A 10,905-nucleotide genomic window follows, 5' to 3' on the forward strand; every position below is an offset into this window, starting at 1 on the left:
TTGAAAAAGAAAATAGGAAAACGAAACCCCTGTGACAAATACACATAGTCAATCAAAACAAATTTCATCAATAACCATGTCCAAAAATGTCTGTCTCTTCCTGCATCTTGAGTTTATCACCTCTCTGGAAGAAGGGGGACAGCATGTTTCATGCTGCTGCTCCAGAATTATGGTTGATCATGGAGTGGAGCAGAGTTCTTTAAATCTTCCAAAAGGATTAATTTTTAAAATAATATTTTAATCATATAAGTTGTTCTCCTGATTCTGCTCCCTTCACTCTGCATCAGTTCATACAAATCTTCTGGGGTTTCTCTGAACCCATCCCCTTCATCATTTCTTATAGCACAAGAGTATTCCATCGCATTCTTATGCTGGAACTTCTTCAGTCTTTCCCCGATTGATGAGCATCACCCTAGTTTCCACTTGTTATGAAAAGCAACTCAGTTCTTAAAGGGAGGCTCTTGGCATGGAATTGATTTTGGTGTCTTTCTTTTTTCTCCAGAACTGGTCAGGAATGGAGTGTCAGTTCAAGATGCTGAGGATGGCTGTGGCCTTGATCTGTAGTAAGTATCCATTTGCCTAACCCCTTAAAGTTTGCAAAATGCTTTATACCCAGTATCTCACTGGAACCTCATAGCAACCCATGAGGTAGATTAAGGACTCCAATTTTTAATCCCCATTTCTTTCAGTTATGTAGTTTATTTAAAAATTTATTTTGTTTTTAGTTTTCAACATTCACTTCTATAAGATTTTGAGTTCTAAGTTTTCTCCCCCTTCCCAAGATGGCATACAACCTGATATAGGCTACACATGTACAAACAATCATTTTTAATCCCCATTTTATAGATAAGGAAATTGAGATGTGAAGTGACTTGCCCATGGTCACACATTTAGTGATCCTCAGAGGTGGGATTCAAACTCAGGTCAAGAGAATTTCCCAGGATTCCTCATTGCCTCCTACATGGGGAGGCAAGGAAGGAGGTATCATCATAGCAGCCCAGACTGGATTGAGTAGGCACTGACAGTGAATGGGGCAGCCTCATTCTGCTTGGTTGAAAGAGAAGTCTGCATAAGGAAGAAGGTCAGCAGGAAGGCTCTGCCTTCACCCCCTGCACCATACTTCCAATCTACTTTAGGAGTTAACTTGGAATAGCTGCTCAGCCCTGCACAGAAATTAATTTAAGGAACATTTATTAAGTACCTACTGTGTGCACTTCACTGTGCTAGGCACTGAACGTGAATTTTTTTTGGGGGGGGTAGGGATCAAACCTATGATTTTTTTTTAGGCAATTGGGGTTAAGTGACTTGACCAGGGCCACACAGCTTGTAAGTGTCAAGTGATTGGTCTGAGGTCGGATTTAAACTCAGGTCCTCCTGACTTCAGAGCCGATGCTCTATCCACTATGCCACCTAGCTGTCCCTCAAACCTATGATTTCATCAGTGTGGCCTCAGAAAGACCTAGGTTCAAGGACTGCTTTTGACACATAATGACTTACCCAGCAACCCTGGACAAGTCACTTAAATTTTTCAGTGTCCCTAAGCGCTAAACCTGGGATTCTAAGAAGTATGCATTATTAGGCAATGTTTTTGGTCTTCTTTTGGCCTCGGTTTCCCTATGCATCCAGTGAGGAGGTTTGGAGGAGATGACTTCTAAGGTCTTCCCCCAACTGAAAGATTACCCATAGAGCTTTTAATAAGAGATGAGTAGGCTTAGAATACTAGCTCAGGGCTGAGATCCCACAGTCTTGGGGAAAGCTAGAGAGCTGGGACTTGTTTCAGCATCTGTAGCCAGATAAGAAATCTGTTTCCCTAGGGGCACCAGATTAAAAAATAATAATAATAATAAAATGAGTTTATGTGTACTAATACCTTTTCTCTTTTTCCCTTGAGAGGAGGGAAGGAAGCAATCTGTGCAAGCCCTGATTTCTTTCTTTTTAAAAAAAAAGTGCCTAGTCCTGAGACTCATAAAAGACCCAGTGATGTTTGAGGGTAAGACATTGTCACGTTAGACCTCTTTGTGCCTTAGGGTGCCCTGGGAAATGGGCAGCTTAGGGTGCGGAGCTTGGCTGAAATTGATGGTTGTTGTGCTGCCATCTAGAGGTGACATCTAGAGTCACAGGATAAGAGGCCAGAGAAGGGACAAATTGAGAAATCCATTAGAGCAGTGGGCTCTAAGTCCAGCAGAAACAAGGGCTGCTAATCCATACATCAGGATCCCCGGGGGCTTAGTTTTCAAATGTAATTTTATCTGTGTTTTATTATTTTTTGTTATTTTGCTAAATCTTTCCCAATTAATTTTAATCGGTTCGGGATGCCCTAGGAAAGGGATATTATTACCGTTATGTTGGACCGCTGTGAGCCAGACTCTCTACCGACCTGGGTCACTGTGCAGTTCTGCTTAAATTAAGTACATAAACCATTATCACCATCATTATGCCCATCGTAGGGATTTCTTCTGAGTCGAACATATCAGAAATATAGGTTACAAATTAAAAGGTGAATATCCATTTTAGAGATGGGAAAACTGAGAACCAGGTAGATGAAGAGACTCATCGTGGTGGCCCATAGCATAACCTCAGAGGTATGAGGCCTGGGGTCCTGTTCTCCTGACCAGTGGGAACTGGGATGATTTAGAGACAAAAGAACCCACCTAAGACTGGTTGTGTGGCCCTGGGCAACTCACTTAACCTGTCCTTGCAAAATGGGGCTCCCTAGGGTCTGTTCCAACGTTAATTCTATGATTCTATGCGTACTGGCTCCACTGCTCACTACCAGTGTGACCTTGGTCAAGTCACTTATCTTTTCTGGGCCTCAGTTTCCAGATCTGTAAAATGAGGGAGGACTCGATGACCTTTGATGTTTCCAGCTTTTTTCTTCCATGACCTTGCCTTGTCCCATCACCCACCCTGGCCCCCTCTCTGTTTCTCCCACCCCTTGCAGTGAGCATGGAGTTTGGCAGGGCTGTCTGGCTGCGCTTCCACCCATCAGCGTACCCCCCGTGCCCACACCCTAGCTTCGTGGCCCACCTGGGCGGCGTGGCAGTGGGTATCACCCTGGGTGTGGTGGTCTTAAGGAACTATGAGCAGAGACTCCAGGATCAGTCCCTGTGGTGGATCTTCGTGGCCATATATACAGTCTTCGTGTTGTTTGCAGTCTTCTGGAATGTCTTTGCCTACAGCTTATTGGACCTCCGGCTGCCCCCTCCTCCATGAAGAGCCCCCTCGAGATGCTGCTAAGGAGATCAAACTCTTGAGCATTTTCATTTTCATTTATTCTTCATCGCCAGCTTGGTTTAGAGAGTGAAGGAAGAAACGCGATGCTTGGTGGCTCTATTTTTGTATATGGAATTGGAAGGGCTGCAAAGGAAAGTGCTAGCCAAAGATATTCATTGAAAGGCCATTATAAAGATGAAGAAGGCAAAGTTAGTTCTTGCCAGACTAGGCCCAGGGTTGGGAATTCTGGATGTGACTGGGTAGCCTGGGCTTGTTCCGGGCGAATTCAAGTTAACTTCTTACTCCCTCCCTAATCTAAAACTGAACAGTGCCCCCCTCTCCACCAAATGTGATCCTAAGAGATGAGCAGAGGCCTAGCTCTTGAAATGACACAGCTGGCCCAGTGCCTAATGCTGCTAAAACCTGGAGGGGACAGCGGGATAAGGGCACTTCCTCTGTAAAGCAGCTGTACCAGAGCTGAATGAACAGCCAGTAGGGGAGGTCATGCAGCCTTCCTACAGTGGATAGAGCAATGGACTTGCAGTTGGGAAGACCTGGATTCTAATCTAATTCTATGTGACCCTGAGCAAGTCATTTACGTTCCTTGGGCCTCAGTTTCCTCTCTTGTAAAATAAGGGGGTTGGACTCAGCGGCTTCCAGAGTCCCTCTAGTTCTAATTCTTTGCTCCTATAATTCTGTGGGATTAATTGACAAAAGTGGGATTCTCCAGTCAAGGTAGGGGGTTGTCCCCATACAAGAGGGGTGTGTGTGTTATTTTCCTCTAAGGTCTCAATTCAGAAGGGAGGAAGAAGGCCAGTACCTGCCTTCCCAGGATGAATTAGAGTCTCAGGCCAGCCCTCCCTCCACCCACTGATCACCCCATTCCTGGTGAGCCTGTTCCTATCCTGAAAGAAGCCTAGACGAGGACATAAACGCAGGGTACCTTGGATGTCACTTGGCACCAACCCTCCCAATACACAATCTCATATAGCTCTCTGGTCATACCACCCCAATCCCTGGGTTTTGCCGCTTGGTTTCCCTCTATTCAACATTTTTCCCTGATGTCCTGGCTCCCTTCTTACCTAAACTTTATTCCTAGGGTCTTCTCCGTACCCTGCCAAGCTCCACCACCACCCTGTACCCCCCACTCAATCCATGAACACAAGAATTGGTAGGAGATGTTGCCTATTGGGAGCAAAGAGTGATGACTGTTGGGCTGATCCTCTTAACAAAAGCTTCAGTGTTCCTCTAAGGACCCTCCCACTGCATCCATCCCCCTCCCTCTGGTGATACTGCCAGATGCGTGAACCAGAGCAGAAACAATGACTTCACAGCCTTCACTGGAGATCCTCTGAGCTGTGTGAAGAGTGGAGGGGAGGGTGGGGGGAGCAAGATGAAAAGCAGCCAGAATGGTGAAGAGCCTATGCTATAGAGCACCAGGTCAGGAAGACCTGAGTTCAAATCTAGCTTCAGACACTTCACTAGTTGCATGACCCTGGGCAAATCACTTAACCCTGTTTGCCTCAGTTTCCTCATGTGTAAAAATAAGCTGGAGAAGGAAATGTCAACCCACTCCAGTGCCCTTGCTAAGAAAGCCCCAAATCGGGCATGAAGGAGTTGGTCACGACAAAAACAACAGCAGAACGAAACTGAAGGAATTGGGGACATTTAGCATGGAGAGGGTAAGACATGAGGACATCATGGTTCTCTCCATGTATTTGAAGGGTTGTCACCTGGAAGAGGTCCTGGACATTCTGTTTGACTCCTGAAGGCAGAGCTAGGGGCAATAAGGGAAGTTACAAAATGGGGAATTTAAGACTGAGACCAGGAAAAATTTCCTAACCATTAGAATTGTTAAAAAAAAAAAATGAACAGTCACCTTGGAGGTGACGAGTTCCCACCTTAAGGCTTCGAGCAGAGGCTGGAGGAGCATCTCTTGGGTATGTTATAGTGGGTATTCTTTGAATCAGGTCAGGCTAGATCTCCCAGAGGTCCTTTCCAATTCTGAAATGCCAGGGTTTTCTATGAATAGAGGAGACTGAGACAAGGGAGAGGAGTTTCCCTTGGGTTTCCTTTTAGCAGAGTCCAGATTTTGAGATTCTATTTTTTAATTTCCTCTGGAGATGTAGTAATTACCCCCCCAAAAAAAAGAGCTGCATTTTAGGGACCTTTGGGTGGGAACTTTGCCGGGAAATGGGAGACTGGGAGAAGAAAAACTGAGGCTTTGGGGTCAACTTTGGTATAATCCACATCACCATGAAGATGAGACCCTCCATCCCAGCCTCTCCCGCAAGCGCCCATTTCAACACGTTACTGCCTGGGGCACTTTTGGATGGTTTCTGCTGGAGAGTCTCATCTCCATAGCAATGTAGGTCACACAGGCAAATCCTTTCTCCTGTGTCCCATCGTGCCACAGAGCTGTCCCTGTGGAACACAAGCTCTGGTCAGTCCTACCAAACCAAGAAGGCTTCAAGCATGGATCCAGCTGAGGATGGCTCCACATCTGTTGGGAGAGGCATGTTAACCAGGTTGGCCACAGCACCTCCTCACAAATGACGACGAACTAGGGCACCGGGGAGGGAGGATCTCCCCTGGCAAAGTCCTACATCCTTGAAGTGTTCAGTAGTCCTAGAAACTAAGACCCCTGTAGAAGCGCGTTGAGAGATGAGAGGCTGCAATGGGAGGGATATTGGTTAAGTGGGAAGAAGGAGCTCTGGATGTGTACTGAATACTGCAGTGAGACATGTTAGCATCTCGTGGTAGAATCAGAGTATTAGACCTAGAAAAGAGATCATTTAGCCCAACTCGGTCAGTTTACAGAGGAGGAAACCTAGGCCCAGAGAGGTAAGGGAAGTCACTTCCAAAAAGAATCAATCTCCATCTACCTGGAGCAGAGATGGGTCCTATTCCAGAGGGTTCATTGTGACCGTTCCATTTGACCGTTCCATCCATTTGCTGGAGTTGGCCAGACAGCCAAGAGACAGCTTTTGAACAGCCCAGCCCTGAGGGGCCCAGCTTTTTGATTCTTCAGAATGGCAGACAGCTGGATCTAGGGAGGAGCTTTTGATTAGTCATGTGCCCAAACAGAATCTCGGGAGGTTGGCAGAGTAGCAGTTACCTTTCTATGGCACTTGGAGTTGAGCTGTCTGGAAGGGCATCTAGGTTTATCCCCATGACAGTGGGTTTAAGGTGGGCTTCCAGGAATTCAAATCAGGGCTTTCACTGGGGGAAAAAAAATCTGTACCACTGGGACACCAGGGAAACTCCTAGTTGCTTCCTGGAGGTGTCCCATCCCCTTCCCAGGTAGCTTCTGCCCAGGACCAAAGTGAAGTTCTCCACCAGCCTTTCCACCCATGAGTCCTAACAACCAGAGCAGCTATAGTCAGCTCCAAAACCCACACTAAAGTACCCCACAGGCTATGCCAAGGACACAGCTGAGTGCTGCCAGCTTGCCTTTTGGCAGCAACTGGAGACTGGGCTTCCAGATCTTTTGGCTGGGCTGACTGATCTCAGCTGTGTAGATGAACACACACCCTTACCTCATTCCCCAGGGGTACTTTGGTTTTGCCCTCGCTGGTGCTCTCCCCTTTTGGGAAATAGGTACTTGGGTTAACGTGGTGGCACAAGAGGGTTGGCATGTGATGCTTATTGCTAAGGAGTATGCTTGGAGAGGGAAAGAGGGGCTCCTGAGATCTCCTCTCTGTTCTACATCTCTCCTGGGTTCCATCCTCCATTCTGCCTGGGGAAGAGGGGCAGGAGCAGACAGAGCCAACAGCCGGGTCCTGCAAGAATTCTCTCTGCACATTAAGGGATTGTCCTGGCTGCTATGCTTGGGCAATCTTGCAAGTCTTGAACCCTAGAGCTGTGGGTGGGAGGGGAAGAAATCTGATTGCTTGATCCCCTTAGTGAAGAGATGGTGATGAGATGCTGAGAAGCCCCTTGAGGCCAGTCCACTTTGCTCTAAACTTCATCCATGAGCTCATTCTATAAAGGGGGATGGGGACTGGAGGGTGGAAAACACACACACACACACACACACACACACACACACACACACACATCAGTTTGTTAACTCTACTTTCCCAGGAATGAGATGTTGGCCACCCTTTCCCCTTGTGGTTCACACTCATTACCTTCCTCAGATGCCCAAGTCCACCCTCCTTGCCCTCTCTGGTGCCCATGATTGACTGCTGTTTGCTTTCTGGAGAAGGGTATCCTCACATGATATTGATTCCCTCCCTCCCACCAAGCTGCCCTTTTACTGAACCAACCCTGCAGGTTGTCCATGAGACCTTGGAAGTTGAGTCACATGTGGGCAGAAGTCTAATCCCCCATCCTGCCTTCTCAGATCTTGACTGAGCACGTTGAACTCGGTGAACTGGGCAGCCTTGGGAATCCCTGCCAAGATGAGAGGTATCATTGGTTGTATTCTGCCTTCAACATGTCTCGAGAACACCAACCACTCTCATTTCAGGGTCAGTTGCCCGTAGAAAGAGGGGTTTGCCAAGAACCTGCAGCACCTACTCTCTCCTCTTCATGTCACCAAGCTACCCCTAAAAGCCACTCATTCCTTAATCCCTCCCTTATAACAGGCAGTCAACAACTCATGTCTTTTTAATTTTTTCCCTCTTCCTTCCCTTTCCCAGTGTCGTTACTCCAGTTAATCTGATATTGAAGGCAAGGGCTTGGGTTGGGAAAAGTGGGTAGGGAAGTGCTGAAACTGGATTAAATCTTCAGTCTAGATTAGAACAAGGCCTGGGGAAAGACAGGGGCTGGTGGTTTGAGGGTCTTGTCTAATGTGAATCCAAAGGATGGAGAATACGAAAATGGCAGTGGGATTCCCATGTTAAATAGAAAAATAATCACAGTACTTGGAAGAGGGAGGAGAAGACCCTTCAAAGGAGAAATGTGTTTTAAATGATGCGACTAATCATTTGGGATTTTAATTGGGGAAAGCTCCTTAATGAGGCCTTTTTACAAAGGCAGCAAGGCTTGGACAACCACCCACCAGCCGAGGGCACTTCCTCTGCTGGTGAGGACCTGCAGCTGGCTTTCTGTAAGAATTGTTAATACCTAGAGACAACTCGAAGTCATCATTCACCAAACCCAATACAGTTTTCTCTCAGCTCCCAATTTAGTTTGCAAATAATGTTGATTCCTGGGGCCTATGGATTTCTTCTATTTTGGATATCACCAGTGATGCTTCCCATGGTAACCAGAGCATCAATACCATTTCTGCCTTAAATGAAAGTGCCCAACAGATGATTCCCTTCTCCTCCAAGGGCTAGAGAAAGTTGATAGTTGAGAGGTAGCCCGAGCTGCAATGTTTGTTTCTAAATATTTTTGTATTGTGTACATTTGGTATATTTTTGTTGTAACAAACATTATTTGAGCACAGAATCCATTAAAGATTCTTTTGGGTAAAGCCATTGGTTATGGGAGGCGCCTCCATGAACCGGAACCTAGCTTTTCTTTCAGTCTGGGAGAAATCAGAAAGATTGTAGGTTTGTGACTTACAAATGACCAGTGGCTGGAGTTATTATTCTCAGAAGGATGTTTTTAATGCATAAAATCAAATATATAGGGTTACAAAGGAAACTAGTTATGTGGAAATATTTCAAAAAATAAACTCACAGACCAGGCGAAGAACACTTGTGTCTAGGTTAAGGTTCTTTTTCTATCTAGGCTGAAAAGTGTCTCAGGAATCAGAGACCTGGTTTCAAATCCCATCTTTGACCTCTACTACCTGTGTGACCTTGAACAAGCCATATCATCTCTGTGGGCCTCAGTTTCCTCATCTGAAATGTTGGGGTGGGTGGGTACAGGGGCCATGATATGTCTATACCAGAGGGACAAAGTAGAAAAGCCAAGATAAACACCCCCCAGAAAACCATACCAGAGGAACACATACAAAAGGTAAAACCCCTGACCTGGAGACTAGGGCCTGCTGGGGATTAGTGTGCCCCCAAACCAGAGATAGATGGACTTTGAGGACAACTGTTTAAGATGGGGCACAGGCTTCAAAGGTGGCTCTTAAAGGGAATTCTTTCTTTTTCCTAGATTAGGAGGTCCTTAACATTTTTTGTTCTATGGACCCTTTTGGAAATTGGATGAAACCTATAGACTCCTTCTCAGAAGAATGTTTTTAAATGCATAAAATAAAACACATAGGATCACAAAGGAAATCAATTATATTGAAATCGTTAGCAAAGTATTTTTTAAAAACAAGCCTAGGATCCCTGGGGTTAGGACCCTTACTTTAGATTTTCAGCTAAGGGATATTTACTTTGTTTTTTTTCTTCCCCTGCTCCAGCAAATCCAGGCTGTGAAACTGTTTCATGCTATAAATCTCTGGGCTTTGTTTTTTAATGTCTCAGAGTTTCCCAGAATTACTCTGGGAGGACAGCCCAGGCCCGAGGTCCAAGATGACAGTTCTCTTTTGAGAGTGTCCAAGGCTTGTTAGAGGGAAAAGGGGAGCAGGGCAGGGAAAAGGGAATGGGAAGGAGGCCAAGTTCATCACTGTCTCCCATTCCGCCCTCCTATGATTTAGGGCAGGAGCGACAAATCGGAAGCTCACCCCCAGCAGCACTAGAAAAGAGCTGAGGGAGGATAATATTAGCTAGCATTTAGATAGCACGTTAACGTTTGCAAAGCATTTTACAAATGCCACAACAACCCGGGGGGGGGGTAGGTGCTATTATCCCCATTTTACAGATGAAGCAACTGAGGCAGACAGAGGCTAAGCAGCTTGCCCAGGTTCCCACCAGCAGGATTTGCAACCTTCTGCCTTAGTTTGGGGAAGGGTTTGGGTTCTGGGGCAGTCACTGCTGTTCTCCTCAAAGAGGAAAAACCATTATCCCGTCCTCATTTCCTCCTTCCTCCCTTCTCTTTCTCCCCTGAGAGAGCTGGCCTGCCTCTGATACACACAGGCTGTTCCTTGAAGTGAGTCACTCAACCTGTCAGGGCCCTAAACAACTTCCTGATGCTATTCCTCATTGGTTTATCATCAGAAATTCCAACTTGCTCGCCATTAATTCTAGTGTTGTAGGTCAGCTGGCTTATTTGTAGGACTTGGACTTTCTAGGCATTAGTACCCAGGCTTACTCAACTGCTCTCTCCCAAGTTTACCAAAGATGCCTGATGGCCAAGTCCAGTGACCCTTTTCTCAGTAGCATCTGACCACCCTTTCCTCCTAACCACTCCCCTTCCTCAGGTTTTCATGACACTGCTCCCAGATGGCGCTCCTCCTACCTCTTTGAATACTCTTTCTGTCCCCTCTACTGAATCATTATCCATGTTCCAGCCTCTGTGTGTACATATACCCCAGGATGCCTCCCTAGTGTATGTGCCCTTCTTGTCTTCTCTGTCTATTCTCTCTCTCTGGTGTTATCAGCTAGTCAGCCAGTCAATCAGTATTTACTAAGCCCCCTACAATGTGCTAGGCACTATCAGCTTCCATAGGTTCAATTGTCACCTATATGCTGATGACTCCCTGGTCTATATATCCAGCCCTAGCCTGTCTCCTGAATTCCACACCTGCATCACCAACTAATCTCAATCTATAATTGGATGTCCCCCAAGCATCTCCAACTCAACATGACCAAAACAAAAGTTATCTGTCTCCCTAAACTCTCCTATTTCCCAAACCTATTTCTCATCCTTCTAGTCACCCAGATTCAAAACTTTCGAGTC

The 10,905-nt window shown here is 46.1% G+C and overlaps 1 protein-coding gene across 2 annotated transcripts in view; it reads left to right on the forward strand.

The window, feature by feature from the left end:
- RHBDL3 (rhomboid like 3) overlaps positions 1 to 8,864 on the forward strand; it is a 70,368-nt gene extending 61,504 nt beyond the window's left edge. For both annotated transcript variants that reach the window (XM_020963175.2, XM_020963176.2), the window contains 2 exons: positions 503 to 563; positions 2,942 to 8,864. In XM_020963175.2, the coding sequence (XP_020818834.1) occupies positions 503 to 563; positions 2,942 to 3,213 (333 nt within the window). In that variant the 3' untranslated portion in view covers positions 3,214 to 8,864. The remainder of the gene's footprint in view (positions 1 to 502; positions 564 to 2,941) is intronic.
- Positions 8,865 to 10,905: the final 2,041 nt, after the last annotated feature.

Source organism: Phascolarctos cinereus, unplaced genomic scaffold, assembly GCF_003287225.1.
Source record: "Phascolarctos cinereus isolate Bilbo 61053 unplaced genomic scaffold, phaCin_HiC Scaffold_5;HRSCAF=322, whole genome shotgun sequence".
NCBI lineage: Eukaryota > Metazoa > Chordata > Mammalia > Diprotodontia > Phascolarctidae > Phascolarctos > Phascolarctos cinereus.